The sequence below is a fragment of the Rhinatrema bivittatum genome, chromosome 4 (assembly GCF_901001135.1).
Source record: "Rhinatrema bivittatum chromosome 4, aRhiBiv1.1, whole genome shotgun sequence".
NCBI classification, from domain to species: Eukaryota; Metazoa; Chordata; class Amphibia; order Gymnophiona; family Rhinatrematidae; genus Rhinatrema; species Rhinatrema bivittatum.
In genome coordinates this window covers 301,213,127-301,240,479 of record NC_042618.1, presented here as the reverse complement: position 1 = coordinate 301,240,479, position 27,353 = coordinate 301,213,127, and the positions used below count along the sequence as shown (strand labels likewise).

General features: G+C 43.3%; 1 protein-coding gene across 2 annotated transcripts in view; it reads left to right on the top strand.

Moving 5' to 3' along the window:
* TMEM220 (transmembrane protein 220) overlaps positions 1–27,353 on the top strand; it is a 53,423-nt gene that overhangs the window by 15,295 nt on the left and 10,775 nt on the right. For both annotated transcript variants that reach the window (XM_029600225.1, XM_029600226.1), the window contains exons 2-3: positions 360–389; positions 21,702–21,762. In XM_029600225.1, the coding sequence (XP_029456085.1) occupies positions 360–389; positions 21,702–21,762 (91 nt within the window). The remainder of the gene's footprint in view (positions 1–359; positions 390–21,701; positions 21,763–27,353) is intronic.

Sequence of the window (27,353 nt, the reverse complement as noted above, 5' to 3'; positions counted from 1 at the left end):
ACGCACCTCAAAAACATGTGGCCAAACATGTTAAACAGTGCACACGGCCGAGTTCACTTTACAGAATCGGCCCGGGGCTTATTTACTAAAGGTTTTCTTCTATGTTGTGTCTGTGGGGAAAATGCTTAGTAAATAGGACCTTAAGTTTGTACCTGGGGTAATGGAGATGTGCATATATGTTGTGAAGTAGTAAATCCACGAGGTGCCATAATATTTAAAATACATATTTTATTCTCTTCTTTTTCTATTTTTCCCCTTTTGAGACTCCTATAAAGATACTCTATTCCCTGAGAGCATGAGTTCATTGTTTGCTGACAAGCATTTAGCTTTTAATTAAATCTCATCACTTTAATTTGCAGGTGAATGACCCTGATGCAGGAATGTGGATAGTGAGTATGACCCCCTGGAAAGTTGCAGCCAGTGTTTTCAGACTGCATTAAATAGAAGATCGTCCTATCAGCTCTGAGGAAAATGCAGGGTATACATGGAAACTCAGAGCTGGAGCACCAGTGTTGGTGGCAGTCTTCTGTGTCTTGACTTTGATTCCTCTTTAATTTTGTTACCATGTGTCATTTTTTCCTATTTTACTTAACGGTATATTTTTGGAATCATAAACAGTATGTACATTTTTTTTTTAATTTTTTATTTATGCAATTTCATTTATACAATCAAGTAACTGATCATGAAATTAAATACAGCAAATTTATAGTTCATAAAGAAATTGATACCCAGAAAAAAAAAAATAAAATCTGTATTTAAAACAGAAGTAATTTCCAGGAAAGAAAAAAGAATTATACTAAGCAGATAAAGGCAATATGAACAATTGAATTTAAAGAGAATACATGACTTTTTCAGTACTATTGCTCTGATCCACTAGCTGAAGACATTTGGGTTTGGGAATCAAGAAAAGTTCGTAACTGTGAGATTTCAAAGAAAACATATTTCTGATCAAGATACGTTACTTCGCATCTGCATGGGAATTTAATGATCATTCTACCACCTTTACTCTCTACTTCTTTTTTTAATCGCCAAAAATTGTTTCCTTCTAATTTGTGTTGCTCTAGAGAGATCTGGATATATCCAGATTCTTTCTCCATGAAAAAGATCATGTCGATTCCTCATGAAAAGGCGAAATACTGTATCCCTTTCTGCAGCGAAAACAAAAGACACATGCAATGTAGCCCTCAAGGATATTTTATCCTCAGGTGTAGCCTCGATTAAAGCTGTTAGGTTTAATGGAGATTCTCCTGGTTTGCTATTTGCTATATTTTCTTTAGTTGCAACATAATATATTTTAGAAAAGGCAGGCAAAGCCTGCTGTGGTATTTTCAATATATGACTCAAATATTCTTTAAACATATCTTGTGGTGTTTCTAAAGTGTGTCTAGGAAAATTTAAGATTCTGAGGTTCTGATATTTCAATGAATTTTCGATAAATTCTAACCTCTTGTCATTAAGAATTTCTGACTTAGTAAGTTTCTGATGACAAGTTTATAATTTATCAATTCTGACTTTCATCTGTTCATTTCCTTATCCACCTTAGAGATGGAAGTCTCAATATTCAAAACTTTCAATTTAGAGTCTGTTGTAATTTTAGTTAAATTAAGAATAACTCTAAATGTACATTTTTATAATGGCCACAACTCTTGTTTCTTTTTATGAGTTAAGACTTCAGTGGTCCATGCTGTGTTCTGCCTTACATGTATCCCTGTGATTCCTGGGCAGGGTTCTGATGGTATGCTCTTCAGCTGTCAATTGTGTATTCATGCTTTATTGTAAGGATGTTTTAACAAAGTTTTCTATGAAGCCAGACTAATTTGCTGATTCCAGCATAATCATATTGCATTGATCAAACTTGTAAAAATAGCCAAGGGAAACAAGCTAGGCTAGTGGTTCCCAACCTGTGGTCTTCAGACCCATAGGGGTTTGCCGACCATAACAAGGGGGTTCACCAGCTGTGGGAGGAGACAAGAGCCTGTGCCATTAAGAGACCTGACAGGCTGCTAGATCATATCTCGCTGGCAGCTGAAGAGTAAAGGAGGCCACGGGGCTGCCAGCATAATCCCCCCATCTCATCAGCAGCCAAAGAATGAAGAAGGCAAAGGACCACTGGCAGCCTGAGTGAGAAGGCAGCTACAGTATCCTCCCTCTACCTGCAGACTCCAGAAAAAAGAGAGGGAGAGGCCCAGGTGAGAGAGAGGATGTGAGAGAGCATGTGTAAATAAGAGAGGAGGAGTTTGTGTGTGTGTCAGAAAGAGAGAACTTGTGTATATGTGTGTGTGTGTGTGTATATGAGAGGGAGCGTTTTTGTGGGCATGAGTGTACAAGAGAAAGAGCATGAGTTATAAAAGAGGGAGCGTGTATGTGAGAGAGCATGAGTATATGACAGAGAGAATGTGTGTGTGAGAGCCTGAGTAAGTGTGACCATGGAGGGATTAAGAGAGAAGGGAGAGTGTGTATATGAGAGAGAAGGAGCATGTGTGTATGAGCATAAATATATGAGAGAGAGAAAGGGAACGTGTGTGTGAGTGAGAGAGAGGAGCATGAGTGTGTGAGCATGAGTATCTGAGAGAGAGGATGCATATGTGTGTGTTTTTTCAGAGAGAAAAGTGTTTTGGTAAGAAAATAGCTGGTTACGCCCACTAACACACCGTAATGCAATAACAAAAAATATATATTTATTTAAAAGCTTTTTTAGACTGGTATTTGTGAGTACATCATATTGGTTTACAGAGAACTTGAACGTAATACAAAGAACATGGTGAGCAAAACTTGGAGGGGGTATAATATTTGCTTACAATGAACATGATTGAGTTGCTTACAATGAGCATGATGGAGTTGTAATGAACATGATTGAGGTACAAGGTATGGGAAACTAAGCTTAGGGGGGGAGAGAGCAGAAGATTAAGGGGGGGGGAGAGAGAAGGCTGATACAGTGGTGCGGGAAAGGATGTGGGAGGAGAGGGGGGAAAATGGGAGTAGGGAGAGAGAAGAAAAGGGGAAGAAAAATTGGAGATAAGGGGAAGGCTAAGAGGGAAGGTAATATAGTGCCAGGAGGGCAGGAGTAAAGTAAATATGGAAAGTTATTATATGAAAAGGGAGGAAGGAGCGGGTGAAATATATACATAATTTAGAGCAAACAAAGGTTAGGAGGTGAAGTGCTACATATAGGGAAAGCATCTACATTTTATAAATAAAACCATAACATCTTTAATGATCAAAGACAATGAACAAAATTCATAATTTTCAAAGTAATAGAAACAGAATAATGTGTCAACAGATTTTTTGAGTGCAAAGATGATAAATGGCACAAAACTACTCTGCAGTGAATCTTTGAAACTTCAGTTGTTCACTGCTCAGGTTGTTAACATCCAGGAGCATTCATTCAAGCTACCCACCATAAGCTCATGTTTCGCCTCAATCCAAAGGCTGCATTAGGGGACAAATCAAAAAAATATATAAATGACCCACAAATTTAAAACTACAATTGTTGCCAAAACAGACCAAATTAAAAGCAAAAAACACACTTACCCCACTAGTAAGCACAAGCAAATTTCATAAACATTTCTAAAACCTATAAATAAAAAAATAAAATTACAAATCACCCAACAAAAAACATACTGAAAATAAAACTACCAAAGAAAATACTTACTGCTAAACAACTTAAAACTTAAGATTCACAGGGGAAACCCACCAGCACAGTAAGGAAGCAAAGAACGCTGAAGCGCTTTAACCACCCACTCTGTTTTTCAATACTAAAGAATACCAACCAATCAACACACATCCCTGTCTTCAGGACAGCCATCCCCAACCTAGTTCCGCCTATCTACAGGATACAACCATTTGCTGCACATCAACACCAGACAACCAAAACTCAGCGTACCAACAAAAAGCCATGATAATGTCAAAAACTGATATTAGTGTTAGGCTTGGCTCCTCAAGAAGGGAGGAGTTAACAATCTGTTGTGGATTAGACTGCAGAGTTAGCAATCTGTTGTAGATCTGCTCCTCCAGAGAGGAGGAGTTAGCAATCTATTATAATTCTGCTGCTCATAGTTAGCTATCTATTATCGAGCTCCTCCTGTAGGGGGAGTAGTTAGCAGTCTGATATGGATCTCCTCCTGGAGAGAGAGGCGTTAACAATCTGTTATCAGTCCCTGCTGCTATGGATAGCAATCTGTTATAAGTCCGACAGGGAGTTAGCAATCGATTATGGATCACCCTGCCAAGGGGAAGAGCTAACAATTGTAATACTCCGTAGGTGGAGTTAATGATCTGTAGTGGGTTGGCTTCCCACAGAGTGGCAGTCGTATAATACCGCTCTAGTAGTGTAAGGAATGAACACTTGAGGTAAATCCCTGGACCGATGGCAGATGACAGCGCCCTCAGGAGGATATCCTGAGAGGGACCACCAGCTAGGCTGGAGTATGGCGACAAACACAGATAGTTCTTTATTTAGACAGGAAGTAGAACCACCAGAGATGGCAGTAGTGAGCTGATGTGCCCGGCAGGGCTGTAGTCAATCAGATACTGGAATTGCGGTCTCTGGGTTGCTGAGCTGTAGAGAGAGACTATAGGTAGTGAATAGACAGGGTATGCTGGATACATAGCCAGTAGTAGATGATATACTCACAATCGTAGAGATCTGTAATAGCTTCTCTGCAACAGAGTCTTCAGTATATTCAGGAACAGGAGCCGTAGGCGAGTACTGGTTCCTATATGCAGTCTGAAATGAGAACTCACAATAACTGTGTATGAGATGGCTTATAGAAGAGAAGAGAGTCTTTGGAGGGTTTTAGGAACATAGGCCCTCGTGGATCGAGTACTGGTTCCTATCTGCAATCTATTATAGTAATGCACAAGATATAGGTATATAATAGCTTCTGAAATAGAAGAGAGTAGAGAAGGGATTTAGGAACATAGGCCCTCGTGGCGCGCGTACCGGTTCCTATCTGCAATCCACAATAATGACTCACGATCTCCGTACCTGCAATAACGACTTAGACAGAAGGGAGTCTTGGAGATTAGGAACATAGGCCCTCGTGGAGCGAGTACCGGTTCCTATGTGTAATTAAACTCACTGTGTTCACGTCTGCAATCGCTTCCAGGTAGTCAGGAGTCTTCTCAGCATTCAGGGTCGTAGGCCCTTGAGGAGCGAGTACCGGATCCTGTCTTAGCAATCTGAAATCAAGAAGAGAGAGCGGGGCCCCCGAGGAGCGGATACCCCTGGTAAGATGGTGGAGGCAGAGCAGCGGAGAAAGAATTCCCCTTGCAAACTCGATTCGTAGTTGCAAGCAAAGACCTTTTAAAGTGAAAGCGGATCACGTCACTACGGGGGGACGCCCCCGAGGTTCGCACCCTTGCCGGTACAAACTCTGGAGCGCACGCCTTTACGTCATCAGGAACATGGCGGATCTGCAGCGTCAGGCCAGCCCGGGGATTCCAGGAGGTACGGCGAGGAGAAGCCGCGGCAGCATCTGTCCGTCAGACCCAAAGGGAGTCGCCACTAAGGTATAGAGGGTGGAGCGAGGGCGAGAACAGGCACGAACACAACAATTAGAGGGCCAAACAAGCTAATAGATCAACTCAGGTAGCCCCAGAAAAAATACACATTATAAATAGTTATAAGATAGTGGGACATTATCTTATTATTCAAACCCTTTGGTGTAACAAAGTCAATACACTGTTCCAATTGCATCAGGCGACAAGATAAATTCCCTCCATTGGGATATGTACAAAGATGTTGAATCACCAAAAACCGTAACTTGTGGATCAATTGACCCACGCCCACCCAATGTTGTACTAGTACAGAGAGGATAGGAAAGGGGGAGGAGTGGCTCTTTATGTCAGAAACAATATCCAAGCATCTGAGCTGCAAGGAAGATGGGGCAAAGAAGAAGCACTATGGGTCGACTTAAAAAAAGATGGGGCATCCATTTTTATTGGAGTGGTTTACAGGCCTCCAAACCAAAAGGAAGAGCTGGATAGAGATCTGGTTGAAGACATCCACAGGATAGCAAAGAAAGGAAAAGTGGTGATCGTTGGAGACTTTAATATGCCAGATGTAGACTGGAGAATCCCATCTGCAGAATCTAATAATAGTAGAGAAATAGTAGATGCCCTGCAAGTAGCTTTGTTCAAACAAATGGTAATGGAACCCACGAGAGAAGGAGCTATACTCAACTTAGTGCTCACTAATGGAGATAATGTCTCAGACGTCCAGGTGGGTGCCCACCTCAGCACCAGTGATCATCAAACGGTATGGTTTAATATCACAAAAAGGACACAGAAAAGAAGCACAAAAACCCAAGTTTTGATGTTCAAAAACACAGACTTTGATGAAATGGGGAAGTACCTGGAGGAAGAACTAAAAGGCTGGGAAAACGAGAGAGATGTGGATTAACAGTGGACCAATCTAAAAGGAGCAATTACCAAGGCAACTAATCTATATGTTCGAAAAGTAAAGAAAAGCAAAAGAAAAATGAAACCTATCTGGTTCTCAAAGGAGGTGGCTGACAAAATAAAGGCTAAAAGAACAGCGTTCAAGAAATATAAAAGATCCCAAAAGGAGGAGCACAAAGAAGAATATCTGGTAGAACTGAGGGAGACGAAGAAATTAATCAAGATGGCAAAAAGTCAAACGGAAGAGAGGATTGCCAAAGAGGTAAAGAGTGGTAACAAAACATTTTTCAGATACATTAGTGAAAAGAGAAAAGTTCAAAGTGGTATAGTGAAATTGAAAGGTGGAAAGGATCAATGTGTGGAGAGAGATGAGGAAATGGCAGAAATATTAAATGAATACTTCAGTTCTGTGTTCACTAAAGAGGACCCTGGAGAAGGACCGTCACTAGTTAACAAGAAACTGGAGGGGAATGGAGTAGATGTAACTCAATTTACAGTAGAAAATGTATGGGAAGAGCTGGTGAAACTGAAAGTGGACAAAGCCATGGGGCCTGATGAAGTTCATCCCAGAATACTGAGGGAGCTCAGAGATGTGCTGGCGGGTCTGCTGTGTGACCTGTTCAATAGATCCCTAGAAACGGGAGTGGTGCCAAATGATTGGAGGAGAGCGGTGGTGGTCCCGCTTCACAAGAGTGGGAACAGAGAAGAGGCTGGTAACTACAGACCGGTTAGCCTCACTTCGGTGGTGGGAAAAGTAATGGAGTCACTGTTGAAAGAGAGAATAGTGAACTATCTACAGTCGGGAGAATTGCTGGACCAGAGGCAGCATGGATTCACCATTGGAAGATCCTGTCAGACAAATCTGATTGACTTTTTTGACTGGGTAACCAAGGAATTGGATCAAGGAAGAGCACTCGATGTCATCTACTTGGACTTCAGCAAAGCTTTTGACACTGTCCCGCACAGGAGACTGGTGAATAAAATGAGAAGCTTAGGAGTGAGTGCCGAGGTGGTGGCCTGGATTGCAAACTGGTTGACGGACAGAAGACAATGTGTGATGGTAAATGGAACTCTCTCTGAAGAGAGAGCGGTTTTAAGCGGTGTACCGCAGGGATCGGTGTTGGGACCGGTCCTTTTCAATATCTTTGTGAGCGACATTGCGGAAGGGATAGAAGGTAAGGTATGTCTTTTTGCGGATGACACTAAGATCTGCAACAGAGTGGACACGCCGGAAGGAGTGGAGAGAATGAGACGGGATTTAAGGAAGATGGAAGAGTGGTCGAAGATATGGCAGCTGACATTCAATGCCAAGAAGTGCAGAGTCATGCATATGGGGAGTGGAAATCCGAATGAACGGTATTCGATGGGGGGAGAAAGGCTGATGTGCACGGAGCAGGAGAGAGACCTTGGGGTGATGGTGTCTAATGATCTGAAGTTGGCGAAACAATGTGACAAGGTGATAGCTAAAGCCAGAAGAATGCTGGGCTGCATAGAGAGAGGAATATTGAGTAAGAAAAGGGAAGTGATTATCCCCTTGTACAGGTCCTTGGTGAGACCTCACCTGGAGTATTGTGTTCAGTTCTGGAGACCGTATCTCCGAAGAGACAGAGACAAGATGGAGGCGGTCCAGAGAAGGGCGACCAGAAAGGTGGAAGGTCTTCATCAAATGACTTATGAGGAGAGATTGAAGAATCTAAATATGTACACCCTGGAGGAAAGGAGGAGCAGAGGTGATATGATACAGACTTTCAGATACTTGAAAGGTTTTAATGATCCAAAGACAACGACAAACCTTTTCCGTAGGAAAAAAATCAGCAGAACCAGGGGTCACGATTTGAAGCTCCAGGGAGGAAGATTCAGAACCAATGTCAGGAAGTATTTCTTCACGGAGAGGGTGGTGGATGCCTGGAATTCCCTTCCGGAGGAAGTGGTGAAGACCAGAACTGTGAAGGACTTCAAAGGGGCGTGGGATAAACACTGTGGATCCATAAAATCAAGAGGCCGTCAATAAAGAGTGGGTGGCTCGCCAGAATGACGGCTACTGCCTGGAGATAATACCCTTATTCAATAACCATACACATGGTTACTGCGACTCCAACATAGCTCTAAGCTGCAACAGCAAGAGGAAATGTGGAAAAAAGGATTTGCACTCACAAAGCGGGGAGTAGCTGGCTTGTTACGGCGGTTACTACCCCAAACCAAATAAGCCTGATACTTCACTTTCAATGCATATCCAGCATAGCTCTCTGCTTCAACGGCAGGGGAGAAGAAAAACTGATACTTCACACATATCCAGCATAGCTCTCTGCTTCAGCGGCAGGGGAGAAGAAAAACTGATACTTCACGCATATCCAGCATAGCTCTCTGCTTCATCGGCAGGGGAGAAGAAAAACTGATACTTCACGCATATCCAGCATAGCTCTCTGCTTCAACGGCAGGGGAGAAGAAAAACTGATACTTCACGCATATCCAGCATAGCTCTCTGCTTCAACGGCAGGGGAGAAGAAAAACTGATACTTCACGCATATCCAGCATAGCTCCCTGCTTCAACGGCAGGGGAGAAGAAAAACTGATACTTCACGCATATCCAGCATAGCTCTCTGCTTCAACGGCAGGGGAGAAGAAAAAAGGATTCACACTCACAAAGCGGGGAGTAGCTGGCTTGTTACGGCGGTTACTACCCCAAACCAAATAAGCCTGATACTTCACTTTCAATGCATTTCCAGTATAGCTCTCTGCTTTAACGGCAGGGGAGAAGAAAAACTGATACTTCACGCATATCCAGCATAGCTCTCTGCTTCAACGGCCGGGGAGAAGAAAAACTGATACTACACGCATATCCAGCATAGCTCTCTGCTTCAACGGCAGGGGAGAAGAAAAACAACCAATAAGGGCTGAATAACATATTCTGGGTAAAACAAATAAGCATGGGTGTAGCTTGCTTATTGCGGCGGTTACTACCCCTAACTAATCAAGCTAGATATTTCACTTGGATGCAGCTCCATCACTGCTCTCTACATTAATGGTGGGGGTGGAAGGGAAATAGAACCAAAGAGCTAAGAGAAACAGATAAGTATGAGAAAAAAATGTGTGAAGCTTGCTGGGCAGACTGGATGGGCCGTTTGGTCTTCTTCTGCCGTCATTTCTATGTTTCTATGTTAGTAGAGCCTCGTTCTGAACAATATTTACAGCGCTCCTATGTTCAGTGATACGTGTCTTCAGTGGTTGGCTAGTCTATCCAAAGTAAATCTACTGGCAGGGCCCAGAATGATATAAATCACATGTTTTGACTGGCAAGTTGTAGATCCCTAAGTCATTTAGTGATCGGATGTATAAATTTGGTAATTGAAAGTGGCAAAGCATAAACACTATAGAATCCACATGGATGAAGACTTAACACTGCTGGAACTTGATCCTGGCTTGACTGTTACAAAAAGAAGAAACTAAAAATCTCTCAAATTTTTGGACTGCTTATACGCAAGCAGAGGTTTAGAAAAAACTTAGACTGTTTACACGGGATGTACAGATTATTAAGTGCGTGCCCTGGGTTCATTACACATCTTCCATTCAGTTCTTCCACGATTAGGTAGTTCTCAGAACACACCCAAAATTTTTAACAAAAGTGTCTGCCTTTCATCTGAACCAATCAATTTTGCTTCTGAATTTCTTCCCAAAACTTCATGCACATTGAGTCCAAAAGAGCTCTTGTGTACTACAAACGTAGAGTGCAAGCCCACAGGAAATTGTTGCAACTATTTGTCTCGTATGATCTCAACAGATTGTGTGTACCTAAACAAACACTATCAAATTGGATAAATTGTCTCCTACCAGTTGCATACAACACTGCTACAGAGCAACTGGACTCAATCTCACCAAGCCAGTCAGAACTCAGCAGGTGCAAGCAACATCTTCCTACATTGCACACCTCTGAGAGGTACCCATAGAGAACATATGTAAAGCAGTTACTTAATCATCGATGCATACATTCACGTCTTGCTATTGCCTAGATACCTTGGCTACTGCAGATAGTGCAATAGAACAAGCAGTCTTGCACCATACAGTTTCCAAATAGTCTGCTCTCCACAGTGGAGTCTGGGTTGCTATATTTAAATGCTATGTTGCAATCCTCAGCTTGGATCTCCCCACAGACTATGGCTAATTCAACCCTACTAATTAGAAACATAGAAACATAGAAACATAGAAATGACGGCAGAAGGAGACCAAATGGCCCATCTAGTCTGCCCCGCAAATTTTCTCTCTCATACTTATCTGTTTCTCTTAGCTCTTGGTTCTATTTCCCTTCCACCCCCACCTTTAATGTAGAGAGCAGTGATGGAGCTGCATCCAAGTGAAATATCTAGCTTGATTAGTTAGGGGTAGAAGCCGCCGCAATAAGCAATCTGCACCCATGTTTATTTGTTTTACCCAGACTGTTATACAGCCCTTATTGGTTGATTTTCTTCTCCCATGCCGTTGAAGCAGAGAGCTATGCTGGATATGCATCGAAAGTGAAGTATCAGGCACATTTGGTTTGGGGTAGTAACCGCCGTAACAAGCCAGCTACTCCCTGCTTTGCGAGTGCGAACCCTCTTTTCTGGATGTGTGAAGTATCAGTTTTTCTTCTCCCCTGCCGTTGAATCAGAGAACTATGCTGTATATGCATTGAAAGTGAAGTATCAGGCTTATTTGATTTGGGGTAGTAACCGCCGTAACAAGCCAGCTACTCCCCTCTTTGTGAGTGTGAATCCTTTTTTCCACATTTCCTCTTGCTGTTGAAGCTTAGAGCGATTTTGGAGTCACAGTAAGCCTGTGTATGTTTATTTAATAAGGGTATTGACTCCAGGCAGTAGCCGTCATTCTGGCGAGTCACCCACTCTTCATTGGCAGCCTCTTGACTTTATGGATCCACAGTGTTTATCCCATGCCCCTTTGAAGTCCTTCACAGTTCTGGTCTTCACCACATCCTCCGGAAGGGCATTCCAGGCATCCACCACCCTCTCCGTGAAGAAATACTTCCTGACATTGGTTCTGAATCTTCCTCCCTGGAGCTTCAAATCGTGACCCCTGGTTCTGCTGATTTTTTTCCTTCGGAAAAGGTTTGTCGTTGTCTTTTGATCATTAACACCTTTCAAGTATCTGAAAGTCTGTATCATATCACCTCTGCTCCTCCTTTCCTCCAGGGTGTACATATTTAGATTCTTCAATCTCTCCTCATACGTCATCCGATGAAGATCCTCCACCTTCCTGGTCGCCCTTCTCTGTACCGCCTCCATCTTGTCTTTGTCTTTTTGAAGGTACGGTCTCCAGAACTGAACACAGTACTCCAGGTGAGGCCTCACCAAGGACCTGTACAAGGGAATAATCACTTCCCTTTTCTTACTCGATATTCCTCTCTCTATGCAGCCCAGCATTCTTCTGGCTTTAGCTATCGCCTTGTCGCATTGTTTCGCCGACTTCAGATCATTAGACACCATCACCCCAAGGTCCCTCTCCTGCTCCGTGCACATCAGCCTTTCCCCCCCCATCGAATACAGTTCATTCGGATTTCCACTCCCCATATGCATGACTTTGCACTTCTTGGCATTGAATCTCAGCTGCCATACCTTTGACCACTCTTCCAGTTTCCTTAGATCCCGTCTCATTCTCTCCACTCCTTCCGGCGTGTCCACTCTGTTGCAGATCTTAGTGTCATCCGCAAAAAGACAAACCTTACCTTCTATCCCGTCCGCAATGTCGCTCACAAAGATATTGAACAGGACCGGTCCCAAAACCGATCCTTGTGGTACACCGCTTAAAACCGCTCTCTCTTCAGAGAGAGTTCCATTTACCATCACACATTGTCTTCTGTCCGTCAATCAATTTGCAATCCAGGTCACCACCTCGGCACTCACTCCCAAGCTTCTCGTTTTATTCACCAGTCTCCTGTGCGGAACCGTATCAAAAGCTTTGCTGAAATCCAAGTAGATGACATCGAGCGCTCTTCCTTGATCCAATTCCTTGGTTACCCAGTCAAAAAAGTCAATCAGATTTGTCTGACAGGATCTTCCCCTGGTGAATCCATGTTGCCTCTGGTCCATTAATTCTCCTGACTGTAGATAGTTCACTATTCTCTCTTTCAACAGTGACTCCATTACTTTTCCCACCACCGAAGTGAGGCTGACCGGTCTGTAGTTGCCAGCCTCCTCCCTGTTCCCACTCTTGTGAAGCGGGACCACCACCGCTCTTCTCCAATCTCTTGGTACCACTCCTGTTTCTAGGGATCTATTGAACAGGTCACACAGCGGACCCGCCAGAACATCTCTGAGCTCCCTCAGTATCCTTGGATGAATCCCATCAGGCCCCATGGCTTTGTCCACTTTCAGGTTCTTTAGCTGTTCCCATACATTCTCTTCTGTAAAAGGATTTTCATCTATTCCTCTTCCCTCCAGTTCTTGTTGTGTAAAGATGGAAAAATGACGGCAGAAGGAGACCAAATGGCCCATCTAGTCTGCCCCGCAAATTTTCTCTCTCATACTTATCTGTTTCTCTTAGCTCTTGGTTCTATTTCCCTTCCACCCCCACCTTTAATGTAGAGAGCAGTGATGGAGCTGCATCCAAGTGAAATATCTAGCTTGATTAGTTAGGGGTAGAAGCCGCCGCAATAAGCAATCTGCACCCATGTTTATTTGTTTTACCCAGACTGTTATACAGCCCTTATTGGTTGATTTTCTTCTCCCATGCCGTTGAAGCAGAGAGCTATGCTGGATATGCATCGAAAGTGAAGTATCAGGCACATTTGGTTTGGGGTAGTAACCGCCGTAACAAGCCAGCTACTCCTGCTTTGCGAGTGCGAACCCTCTTTTCTGGATGTGTGAAGTATCAGTTTTTCTTCTCCCCTGCCGTTGAATCAGAGAACTATGCTGTATATGCATTGAAAGTGAAGTATCAGGCTTATTTGATTTGGGTAGTAACCGCCGTAACAAGCCAGCTACTCCCCTCTTTGTGAGTGTGAATCCTTTTTTCCACATTTCCTCTTGCTGTTGAAGCTTAGAGCGATTTTGGAGTCACAGTAAGCCTGTGTATGTTTATTTAATAAGGGTATTGACTCCAGGCAGTAGCCGTCATTCTGGCGAGTCACCCACTCTTCATTGGCAGCCTCTTGACTTTATGGATCCACAGTGTTTATCCCATGCCCCTTTGAAGTCCTTCACAGTTCTGGTCTTCACCACATCCTCCGGAAGGGCATTCCAGGCATCCACCACCCTCTCCGTGAAGAAATACTTCCTGACATTGGTTCTGAATCTTCCTCCCTGGAGCTTCAAATCGTGACCCCTGGTTCTGCTGATTTTTTCCTTCGGAAAAAGGTTTGTCGTTGTCTTTTGATCATTAACACCTTTCAAGTATCTGAAAGTCTGTATCATATCACCTCTGCTCCTCCTTTCCTCCAGGGTGTACATATTTAGATTCTTCAATCTCTCCTCATACGTCATCCGATGAAGATCCTCCACCTTCCTGGTCGCCCTTCTCTGTACCGCCTCCATCTTGTCTTTGTCTTTTTGAAGGTACGGTCCTCCAGAACTGAACACAGTACTCCAGGTGAGGCCTCACCAAGGACCTGTACAAGGGAATAATCACTTCCCTTTTCTTACTCGATATTCCTCTCTCTATGCAGCCCAGCATTCTTCTGGCTTTAGCTATCGCCTTGTCGCATTGTTTCGCCGACTTCAGATCATTAGACACCATCACCCCAAGGTCCCTCTCCTGCTCCGTGCACATCAGCCTTTCCCCCCCCATCGAATACAGTTCATTCGGATTTCCACTCCCCATATGCATGACTTTGCACTTCTTGGCATTGAATCTCAGCTGCCATATCTTTGACCACTCTTCCAGTTTCCTTAGATCCCGTCTCATTCTCTCCACTCCTTCCGGCGTGTCCACTCTGTTGCAGATCTTAGTGTCATCCGCAAAAAGACAAACCTTACCTTCTATCCCGTCCGCAATGTCGCTCACAAAGATATTGAACAGGACCGGTCCCAAAACCGATCCTTGTGGTACACCGCTTAAAACCGCTCTCTCTTCAGAGAGAGTTCCATTTACCATCACACATTGTCTTCTGTCCGTCAATCAATTTGCAATCCAGGTCACCACCTCGGCACTCACTCCCAAGCTTCTCGTTTTATTCACCAGTCTCCTGTGCGGAACCGTATCAAAAGCTTTGCTGAAATCCAAGTAGATGACATCGAGCGCTCTTCCTTGATCCAATTCCTTGGTTACCCAGTCAAAAAAGTCAATCAGATTTGTCTGACAGGATCTTCCCCTGGTGAATCCATGTTGCCTCTGGTCCATTAATTCTCCTGACTGTAGATAGTTCACTATTCTCTCTTTCAACAGTGACTCCATTACTTTTCCCACCACCGAAGTGAGGCTGACCGGTCTGTAGTTGCCAGCCTCCTCCCTGTTCCCACTCTTGTGAAGCGGGACCACCACCGCTCTTCTCCAATCTCTTGGTACCACTCCTGTTTCTAGGGATCTATTGAACAGGTCACACAGCGGACCCGCCAGAAACATCTCTGAGCTCCCTCAGTATCCTTGGATGAATCCCATCAGGCCCCATGGCTTTGTCCACTTTCAGGTTCTTTAGCTGTTCCCATACATTCTCTTCTGTAAAAGGATTTTCATCTATTCCTCTTCCCTCCAGTTTCTTGTTGTGTAAAGATGGAAAAAAGCAGGTTTTCTTACCATAATGGTGATTTCCGTAGATAGCAGGATGAATTAGCCATGTGATGCCCTCCCCCTTATCTGGATAGCAGAATTTCCTATTCAATTAGCTTTGAAACAAACTGAGGAGAGATTGAGGCAATGTCCACGTGGAAACTCCTGCTCATGCTCAATAGAGCTCAAAGCTCTACTAGCTTGGAGAGATAACTCCAATCAATACCATCTGATGATGTACCCACAGATCATAGCTAACTTATCCTGCTATCTATGGAAAACAGTTTACGATAAGCAAACTTGATTTTCCGCAGTATGGAGAGTAGGGATTTTTTTTTTTTTTTAAATCCTTATTAGTTTTAATTGTTGGCAGTTATTTGATATATCTGACTTTTTTTAAATATTTTATTACTGTTTGGGAAATTTAAAATAATTTATGAGTTTTAAATTATTGGATGTTCTATATTTCAGTTGTTTAGAAATTTCATTAGTATGCTTTTACTGTTATTGATATTTTGTATTTCATGTTTTATGAGGAATAATGTTTCTGTTTTTTCATTGTTGCAATACATACAGAGCCTAGTTTCTTGTCTGCAGTTGTGCCATGCAGTGATGTGATGGTGGGGGAGAAAGGTGAGGGGCGCATGGGAGACAACACATGCATTGGCCCCCGGGTGCCCTAGACTCTCGCTACGCCTCTGTTGAGCCTTCTCTTTTTCAGCTGCCAAGGGATGGGGTTTGTGGCAGCCAGTTGGGCCTCTTCTTGGCACAGGCTTTCTAGTCTCTTCCTACAGCTCATGGACTCCCTATTATGGTCTGATAGACCTCAGATTGTGAACCACTGCCATAAAGTCAAGTAGGCTACAAATTCTGCAGGACAGAAACCTCATGCTCGAATCCCTATTGATAGGAGTGTAGCACTGAGGATTTGCTATTGTCAACCCAACCAGGATGTTGAAACAAATTGTAAAATGCTAATAGAGATTAGACAGGCTGCTAAACGTGGAAATACAATAATGGGAAGTTTAATTACTCCAGTATCAATTGGATGAATTTCTTATCAGTGTGTGTCAGGAAGTAAAGTTTTCTAGATGTCATAAATCCTTCATGGAGCAACTTGTTTTAGAACTAAGAGCGGGTGAGCTACTCTAGATCTTGTTACCCTATTCACGAGATCCTGCAGTCCTATGAGAATAGTGGTGGAGCTGCTTGGCAATAGTGATCATAATTAAATCGTATTTGATATAATAGGAGAGAGAGTTACAAATAAAACTACTGTGGTAACATATAACTTTAAAAAAGGATATGCATGAAAATGTTGTTGAGGACTGTACTTTTCTATGTTCAGCATGTATTTTCTGTGACAATATCCTCAATAAAAACTACTTTATATAAAAAAAAAAAAAGGAGATTATGATAAAGTGAGGAAACTAGTTTGAAGCAAACTATGGAGCATTTATAAGGATTAAAAGTCTACATGAGACATGGAAACTGTTTAAAAATACCATCTTGGAAGTCTAGATAAAATGTATTCCACAAATTTAAATCAAGTCAAATGAACCAGTGTCTGCCAGAATGTCTAAATGGTGCTGTGAAAGAGGCCAGTAAAGCAAAAAATACATCATTTAAACAATTATAAAAGTTATACTTCCATTGTTAAAGAAGTAAAGTCTACAACAAGCAGGTCAGTCAGAAGTAATCTTTAATACAAGACACATATCAGCCAGTTAACCTGACAGAAGGGAGAGTCTCTCTCCGAACAAAGAGATGTTGGTGTTTATATACTCTCGTGATTAGAAGGTTCTGGCATCTTCCAGACTACTGAAAGCAATATATATGCCAGCCTTGTGGTTTAGTGACTACTATAGATAAGAGGAAAAAGAATTTGCAAGACAGTAAAAAAATAAAACACTGTGAAACTATTACTAGTGTGTTGCATGTTGTTCCAGTGCATGTTTGCACAACTTTAACCCCTGACATATACTTTTCCTTTATCATTTATAGTTACATCCATAGTTTACAAGTTTGAGGCCTAGCTTCCTTGACCTAAGTTAAAAGCCTGGATAGGATTTCCTCTATAATATTCATGTGTGGGAATGGCATTCTTGTAGACCTTGCAGTGTTTGCCTGACTATGAAACTTGGCAGTTGCATCTGTACTCAGATCACACAAAAGCACAACATCCTACCTCCTGTCATTTTGCTACAGTATCTACTATTAGGCTCCTGCCAGGAAATTGTGACCTGGATTGGCCACTTTGGAAACAGGATATTGGGCTTGATGGACCCTTGGTCTGGCTCAGTACGGCTGTTATGTCCCAATTAACTGACAGGTGAGCCTGACATGGTGGAAATTATTGTTAAGAACAAATTTATAGGTTATTTGAATGAATGTGGTTTCATGGGGAAGAGCCAGCATGGCAAAGGGAGGTCATGCCTTACTAATCTATTACAATTATTTGAAGATATAAATAAGCATGTGGACAAAGGTTAGTCAGTCAATATAGTGTATTTGAATTTTCAGAAGGCATTTGATAAGTCCCTCATGAGAGACTTCTCAGGAAAATAAAAAGTCATGGAAACATAGAAACATAGAAATGACGGCAGAAGAAGACCAAACGGCCCATCCAGTCTGCCCAGCAAGCTTCACACATTTTTTTCTCATACTTATCTGTTTCTCTTAGCTCTTTGGTTCTGTTTCCCTTCCACCCCCACCATTATTGTAGAGAGCAGTGCTGGAGCGGCATCCAAGTGAAGTATCAAGCTTGATTAGTTAGGGGTAGTAACCGCCGCAATAAGCAAGCTACACCCATGCTTATTTGTTTTTACCCAGACTATGTATTCAGCCCTTATTGGTTGTTTTCTTCTCCCCTGCCGTTGAAGCAGAGAGCTATGCTGGATATGCGTGAAGTATCAGTTTTTCTTCTCTCCTGCCGTTTGAAGCAGAGAGCTATGCTGGATATGCGTGAAGTATCAGTTTTTCTTCTCCTCTGCCGTTGAAGCAGAGTGCTATGCTGGATATGCGTGAAGTATCAGTTTTTCTTCTCTCCTGCCGTTGAAGCAGAGAGCTGTGCTGGATATGCGTGAAGTATCAGTTTTTCTTCTCCCCTGCCGTTGAAGCAGAGAGCTGTGCTGGATATGCGTGAAGTATCAGTTTTTCTTCTCCCCTGCCATTGAAGCAGAGAGCTATGCTGGATATGCGTGAAGTATCAGTTTTTCTTCTCTCCTGCCATTGAAGCAGAGAGCTATGCTGGATATGCGTGAAGTATCAGTTTTTCTTCTCCCCTGCCATTGAAGCAGAGAGCTATGCTGGATATGCGTGAAATATCAGTTTTTCTTATTATTACAGATTGGTAACTCGTTAAAATATAGGGAACAAAGAATAAGACTTAATGGCCAGTTTTGCCAGTGGAAAGAGGCAGGGATCAGTTCTGGGACCAGTGTTTTATTTTGTTAATAATCTGGAAAAGGGAGTAAAGAATTAAGTGATCAAATTTGTAGATAATATTCAAATATTCAAAGTATTTAACAGTGGACTATAGATAAACCTTGCCAGACTGGGGAAATGGGCATCTAGATGGCAGATGAAGTTAAATGTGGACATGTGCAAAGTGATGCATGTAGGGAAAAATCTAAACTATAGGTACACAATGCTGGGTTCTATATTAGGAGCCACCCGTCAGGTAAAGGATTGTGGAGTAATTGTGGACAATGTGTCAAATCCTCGGCTCAGTGTGTGGCAGTGGTCCAAAAAGCAGATAAAATGTTGAGAATTCAAAAAAGAATGGAGCAGAAAACTGAGAGGATCATAATGCCTCTATAGATCTGTGGAGTGACCGCATGTTTTGTATGCAGTGCTGGTTGCCCTATCTCAAAAAAACATATAGCAAAACTAGAAAAAGTAGAGAGGGCAACAAAACATGATAAAGGTAATGGAATGGCTCCCTTATGAAGAGAGGCTGAGTGGGTTAAGGCTCTCCAACTTGGAGACCCAGAGGTTTATAAAAACATAAGTGGTTTGGAACAGGTAAATAGAGAATGGTTATTTCCCCTTTGAAATAGTACTAAGACTAGGGACACTCCATGAAACTAACAGGAAGCAGATTTTAAAGCAAATTAGATAAAGTATTTTTTCATGCCACGCATAAACATCACTGGAATTTGTTGCTGGAGGATGTGGTCAAGGCATCTAGCATATCTTGCTTTAAAAAGGTTCAGAACAATTTCCTGGAGGAAAAATCCATAAACAATTATTAACCAGGCAGACTTGGGAATGCTACCGCTTTTCCTTGGGAGTGAGCAACAAGGAATGGATCTACCCTTTTGGATTTGCTAGATACTTTCTAGTGACATAGATTGGCTACTGTTTGAGAGAGGATTTGGGGAGTGATGTCTTATCACTCTGCAAACACATCGGTCCTCCACTGATTACGATTACATTATAATGATGGTGTGAAGAGGAAAAGGGTGGAGGACCGATGTGTTTGCAGAGTGATAAGACATAATACTGTGGATGGGGGTAGAGTAGACAAAAAAGAAGAAAATGTATGGGAAGAGCTAGGAAAACAAAGTAGATAAGGCCATAAGCCCGGATGAGCTACATACCAGGGAGCTCAGAGGTATGCTGGCGGGTCCGCTGAAGGATCTATTCAATAGAACTCTGGAAACAGGTGTGGTGCCGCAAGATTGGAAAAGAGCAGAGGTGATCCCACTTCACAAGAGTGGGCGCAGCGAGGAGACTGGAAATTACAGGCCTGTTAGCCTCACCTCAGTGAAGGAAAGGATAGTGAACAATCTACAATCTAGTGGGTTGCTCAACCTGAGGCAATATGGATTCACCAGGGGAAGAGCCTGTCAGACAAGTCTGATTGATTTTTTTTGATTGGGTGACTAGAGAATTGGATCAGGGAAAAATGCTCGATGTGATTTACTTGGATTTTAGTAAAGCTTTTGATGTGGTCCCTCATAGACTTGTGAACAAAATGGAGAAGCTTGGGAGTGGGTGCCAAGGTACTAGTGTGGATTGCAAACTGGTTGACTGACAGATGACAGCGTGTAATGGTAAATGGATCCTACTCCGAAGAAAGAACAGTGTGTTAAATGGAGTGCCACAGGAATCAGTTTTGGGACCGATTCTGTTCAATATCTTTGAACATCCTGGCGGAAGGGATAGAAGGTAAAGTTTGTCTATTTGTGGCTGATACTAAGGTCTGTGACAGAGTGGAGTAGAGAGAATGAAAAGTGATTTAAGAAAGCTTGAAGAGTGGTCGAAGATTTGACAGCTTGAGGTTCAATGCCAAGAAGTGCAGAGTCATGCATCTGGGGTGCAGTAATCCAAAAGAGCTTTATGTGATGAACGGTGAAAGACTAATGCACACAGACTGGGAGAGGAACCTTGGTGTGATAGTGTCTGATCTGAAGGCGGCAAAGCAATGTGACAAGGCGATAGTAAAAGCCAGAAGAATGCTTGACTGCATAGAGAGAGGATTAACTAGTAAGAAAAAGCGTGATAATGCTCTTGTACAGGTCCTTGGTGAGGCCTCACATGGAGTACTGCGTTCTATACTGATGCCCGTATCTCAAAAAGTATAAAGACAGGATAGAGGCAATTCAAAGAAGAGTGACCAAAATGGTGAGGGGTCAGCACTGGAATACTTAAGAGGAGATGTTGAAGGATCTGAATATGTATACCCTGGAAGAGAGGAGGTGCAGGGGAGATATGATACAGACATTGATACCTGAAAGGTTGTAATGATGCACAATAGTCAAACCTTTTCCGTTGGAAAGAGATCAATAGAATTAGGGGTCATGAAATGAAACTCCGGGGAGGATGACTCAGAACCAGTGTCAGGAAATATTCCTTCATGGAGAGAGTGGTGAATGCCTGGAATGCCCTTCCGGAAGAGGTGGTGAAGAAGAAAACAGTGAAGGAATTCAAAGGGGCATGGGATAAACTCTGTGGATCCTGAAAGGCTAGAGGTTGAAAATAAAGAAAAGAGTGCATGGGGGTAACTGGGGGCAACTTGCTGGTGTGGCAGTTGCTACCCTTAACAAATAAACCTTGATACTGTTAATGCAATGCCATCATTGCTCTCTGCTTCAACGGCAGTGGGAAAAGGGGAATTGGATTCAGACAGCATCCAACGAGGGTTCCAACTTTTACGGTTTGTGGAACAAATAAACATGGGGGTAGTAACTAGTTGATGAGGCACTTACTACCCTTAATCAGTAAGCCTGATACTTTTGATGAAACTCCAACATTGCTCTCTGCTTTCACGGCAGCGGTTAAGGGAAATTGGATTCAAACAGCATCCAAGGGCCCTGACTTTTATGGTCTGGGAAACTGATAAGCATGGAGGTAACCTGACAGTGCTGCAGATACTGGCATAAGCTTGCCTGGCAGACTGGGTGGATCATTTGGTCCTTTTCTGACATCATTTCTATGTTTCTAACACCTGATGAAGGGTGTTTAGATCCAAAAAGTGAGTCAAGAAATTTATTAAGTTAGTCCAGTAACCTTATAATTCCTTTTGTCTGTTGATCTTTTATTTCCATGCATTGAGCTGTCATGCCATAATAGCAAAATATTTTGTTTTCTTTTTGGAACAGGTGGTGTATGCCATCCCTTCAGCTCTGACAGTTCTTGTTGGTCTGCAGCCTAAAATCACAGGTAGGAGACAAGAATACAGTTAGCATTCTCAAAATGTGCCAATCAAGTTTTCTAATTAATATATTCTTCCATGTTTCCTCTTGTTTTCAGAAGTCTTCCTTATGCCTGTTTGTGCCTGAGACAATCAACCTTTTCATAGTTCAATAGAACATAGCAAACACACTATCTGTGTTGTCCCGTGAGTTTCTAAAAGATTATCAGGTGCCTGAAAACAGTTGTGTGCGATCCTACAGCACCACAGTATGTGCTCGTAATATAAGAGCATAAGAACATAAGAATTTGCCATACTGGGTCAGACTGAGGGTCCATCAAGCCCAGTATCCTGTTTCCAACAATGGCCAATCCATGTCACAAGTAGCTGGCAAGACTCTAACAGTAAATAGATTCCAAGCTGCTATCATGCCCTGATAAGTAGTGGCTATTCTTTACATCTGTGTTAACTGCCTCAACTACCGTATTTTCCGGCGTATAAGACGACTGGGCGTATAAGACGACCCCCAACTTTTCCAGTTAAAATATAGAGTTTGGGATACACTCGCCGTATAAGACTACCCTTCTGTGTCACTACATAACCATACTGTATGTGGTACCCAGTATACAACAACCAGCCAATCACGGCAAGCGATGTACCTTACCGGCGATTGGCTGGTTGTTGTATACAAATCCTGCTTGGATTGGTCAGCTTTCCCTGCTTGCCCAGCCCTCCCTGTCTCCAAGACTATCAGAGCGGTAACGCATCCCTCTGGCCCACCTTTGTATCCTATTAACGGTACCTCCTTCTCTACCTCTCAGATCTCGCTCCTGAGGACTGCAGTGAAGCGGCGCAGACGTGCATGTGCGAGATCTGAGAGGCAGAGAAGGAGGTACCGGTAATAGAGATGTGAATCGGAACTGGAATCGGTTCTGATTCCGGTTCCGATTCACATCGTGTTTTTTTTTTCGTCCGGCCCGATTGGGTTTTTTGTTTATCGGCTGCGCCCGAGCCGATAAACAAAAAACCCACCCCGACCCTTTAAAACTAATCCCTCAGCTTCCCCCACCCTCCTGACCCCCCCCCCAAGACCTGTCAAATTATTAAATACAACCCCCACCCTCCTGACCCCTCCAAGACCTGCCAAATTAATTAAATACAACCCCCCACCCTCTTGACCGCTCCACAAGATCTGCCAAATTAGTTTTCTACAACCCCCCACCCTCCTGACCCCTCCAAGACCTGCCAGAAGTCCCTGGTAGGCCAGCGGGGGTCCAGGAGCGGTCCGGGAGCGATCTCCTGGACTTGGGCCGTCGGCTGCCAGCAATCAAAATCAAAATGGCGCCGACGGCCCTTTGCCCTTACTATGTCACTGGGGGTCGACCAATGGCAGCGATAGCCCCTGTGACATAGTAAGGGCAAAGGGCTGTCGGCTGCCAGTAATCAAAATGGTGCCGACGGCCCTTTGCCCTTACTATGTCACAGGGACTATCCCGGCCATTGGTCGACCCCAGGGCCGTCGGCACCATTTTGATTACTGACAGCCGACAGCCCTTTGCCCTTACTATGTCACAGGGGCTATCGCTGCCATTGGTCGTCCCCAGTGACTTAGTAAGGGCAAAGGGCCGTCGGCGCCATTTTGATTACTGGCAGCCGACGGCCCAAGTCCAGGAGATCGCTCCCGGACCGCTCCTGGACCCCCAGCGACTTTTGGCAGGTCTTGGGGGGGGTCAGGAGGGTGGGGGGTTGCAGTAAATTAATTTGGCAGGTCTGGGGGGGGTCAGGAGGGTGGGGGGTTTTGTTAGATTTTTTTTTTTTTTTATATTCGCTCCATAAGACGCAGACGTTTTCCCCCCACTTTTGGGGGAAAAAAGTCGTCTTATGGAGTGAAAAATACGGTAATTATTCGCCCTATAAGACGACCCCCGACTTTTAAGAAGATTTTCAGGGGTTAAAAACTCGTCTTATACGCCGGAAAATACGGTACATCCTCAGACAATGAATTCCAGAACTTAAATCATGTGCTGATTGAGAGAGAATTTTCTCTGATTTAATTTGAGTGTGCTACTTACTAACTTCATGGAGTGTCCCCTAGGTCTTTGTATTTTTTGAAAGACTAAATAACTGATTTGCATTTACCCATTCTATTCTGCTCATGATTTTATAGACCTCTATCATATCCCACCTCAGCTGTCTGTTTTCCAAGCTGAACAGCCCTAATCTCTTTAGCCTTTTCTCATAGAGGAGACGTTTTATCCCCTTTATCATTTTGGTCACCTTTCTCTGAACCTTTGCCAATGCAACTATATCTTTTTTGAGATGCGATGACCAGAACTTCACACAGTACTCCAGGTGCGACCTCATCATGGAGCATTACAAAGGTATTATATTATTTGCTGCTTTATTCCTTTCCTAATAATTCCTAACATTCTGTGTTTTTGTTACTTCCACTGTACACTGAACAGAGGATTTCAAAGTATTGCTCCCTATGTCGCCCAGGTCCTTTCCCTGGGCATTAACTTCTAATATGGAACCTAACATCTTGTAACTACAGTGTAGATTACTTTTCCCCATGTGCATCACTTCGCACTTTTCCACATTAAATTTCATCTACATTTAAATGCACAAGGTGGTCCTGAAATTTTTCACAATCTGCTTGTGATTTAATAACTTGAAATAATTTTGTGTCTGCAAATTTGATCATCTCACTTATTCCCCTTTCCAGATCATTTATAAATACATTAAAAAGCACCAGGCAGGGGGGTCACGTGACGTGATGTGATGAGCTGAGGAGGATGGTTTCCACTGAGCTACAGGTCCCCCGCTCCTGCAATCTTTAATAATCAGCTATCCCTGGGAAGTTTCTGGGTGAGGGCTATCTCGGTTTGGCTCGCTCATATGTCGATTGTGCCATACATGCAGCAATCTCCATCGGGAATGCCCTTTAAAGGAGCTAAAAAAAAAAGGATAAGACCCGCGGAATGGATGTCAAGATGGCTGCACAGACCCCCATGGACGTAACCTTGCTGAATGATTCGGTGCTGGCGGAGATTAAAGCCGTTGTGGTCATGACTCTGGATGACAAGCTTTCAGGGATTTCAGTACAGCTGATGGAGGTGAAAAACGCACTTACCGAGCTAAGACCTCGACTTGAGGGCCACATCTCCGTTTGGAAGACGATTCAACCGCTTTCTCTGTAAAAATGTCTGTTCTTGAAAGGACTGTAGCCAAACAAGCCGTCAAATTTAATGATCTCGAGAACAGGTCACGGCACTCCAACTTAACATTGGCCTTCCTGAAACTATTGAGGACCGGAACCTGGGGACCTTCCTAGAATCTTGGATACCCAAGAACTTAAATCTTCTGGACCTGCAATCAAGCTTTTTTATTGAGAGGGCACACTGGTTAGGATCCCGAAAAGACTCGGACCCTTGGCCCAGAATCGTGAGAGTGAAAATCTTAAATTTTGACTGTAAGCAGGCCATTATGCAGGCTTATCGAAAATGCCCTTGTTCAGATTTATCGAAAATGCCTGGACCTGTCCTACAGTTCGCAGAAGATTCGCATCTTCCAGGACTGTTCGGGCCGCATTTCAGCCATTTGCCAGAGCTTCTCGCCGCTATGTGACACTGATCAAGCGCCAAGCCAAATTTGGTTTCCTCTCTCTCCGGCCAAACTAAGATCTGGAGTGGGCGGTAAAAGCAACAGTTTTTGACAGTGTGAAGGAGGCTCAGAAGTTTGTCGAAGCATGAGTCGTTGACTCTCGTATGGCCAGGAATGCAATTGTTAGCGGCGATGGTACTTTGTCAAGCTTCAGGGTAAAAGCCTAGCCATTCAGGGTCTGGGCCAGCAGACTTTCTTCAGCTCCGGGAGACCTGTGCGGCCAGTGGGCTTGAGCACGATTGATCGGAACATCTATAACCTAGCCTATATCAATAATCCATGTTCTCAAGGAAGCTTTTTCTTCACTTTTTGCTTGTTATAAACAATGATTGGGTTAACAAGCCCGCCATCGCTGAGCCAGCGGTCACGAGGGCTATGGTTCTTTACTGGCTTTTCATCCATTGGCAGGTTCTCATCTCTTTGTTGTTTTCTCTTTCATTTTTATTGAAAATTCTGGGGCAAAGGAATAGGGGCGGGGCACCCATTCACATTACTAACATGACCCTGTGTCCTCGTATTGAATGGGGATTGGGGGGGGGGGGGGGCGGGGCAAACCAGTGGTTATCCAGAGAGGGGCTAAGGAGATCACTTTCAGGGAAAGAGGAATCCTAAGGGGGATGCATCTTAAAGAGCAAGATTACCATATGATCTCACAGAGGACCACAGCCAGAGCCAAGGTTTTGACACTGAGGGATTTTGTAAGGTCTACTGCGATAACCTCCTTACTGGTCTGTTGTGTGTGGGGTTGGCTGGGTGTCCCGCATACTTTTTATCTTATGCTAAGGGACTACATGTCAACTCTTCGGCATCTCTTTTTTCACACAGGGTGATGTAGCTCGGATAGTTTCCTGGAATGTAAATGGTTTGGGCTCCCCCATCAAGAGGAAAAAAAAGTTTGACAGCATTTGAAAAGATGCAGGGTGGCGGTTGCCTGTATCCAGGAAATCCACTTGACAGAAGCAGAATCTAAAAAACTTAGCAGGGAGTTGGATGGCTGCTTGTTAACTACTTGGAAGCAAAGGGTAAGAGGGGGGGGGGGTGTCACTTTTTGATGGTCACAGGATCTCTAAATGGGAAGTTGGCTTCTATTTGCAATATGTATGCTCCCAATATTTATTCCCATGACTTTTTTCTCTGTGTTTCACATCAGCTTGTCCTCCATGCACAAGGGTTATTTTTAATAGTTGGCGATTTTAACCATGTACATGATTCCTCTTTAGATAAGTGTCCCCCATGTGCTGCACGGAATCTAAATAGAGATAAAAGGGCTGCATTTCTCTGCAAAGAAAATGGCCTTTTGGATATTTGTCGTGCTCTACACCCAGAGGAGGAAGATTATACCTACGTCTCCCGAGCACATGCCTCTTTGTCACGGATAGACTATATCTTAATAGCTAAAGAGGGTTTTTCTTTTGTTACTCAAGCTGAGATTGGACCACAGGCCATTTCTGATCATGCAACCATCTGGATCGATCTCAGATTCTCCAGTTTTGGGTTGGGGGAGCATATTTGGAGGTTTCCTAGTTATTTAAAAAATGATACAGATTTCCAGGTATTTCATCAAGCAGCATTGTCTGAACTTTCAAGAAGACTCCTCGCCCAGTAAAATGTTGCAAGCAGTAATTTTTTATGGGTTTGACAGTTGCTTGGTTTTGATTGTAAATATAAGTACCCTTATCATAAGGCTTGGGGATAACTGCACAGAGTGACAGTTACTACCCTTAAGAGAAATATGTGGGTAAGTGGCATGGCATGGCAGATACTAGCATGGGAAGCTTACTGGGCCGACTTGATGGACCATGTGGTTCTTTTCCTCCATCATTATTTTGTTACTATGTGTTGCTGCTTCAGTAATCTTAGCTACAAAACAAATATAAGAAATGGGCCAATAGCTGCTCAAGTCGGTAGGCTTAAGTCGTGGCTTTTCTAAAAGGTAAAGGCAGAGCACCCTCTTAAT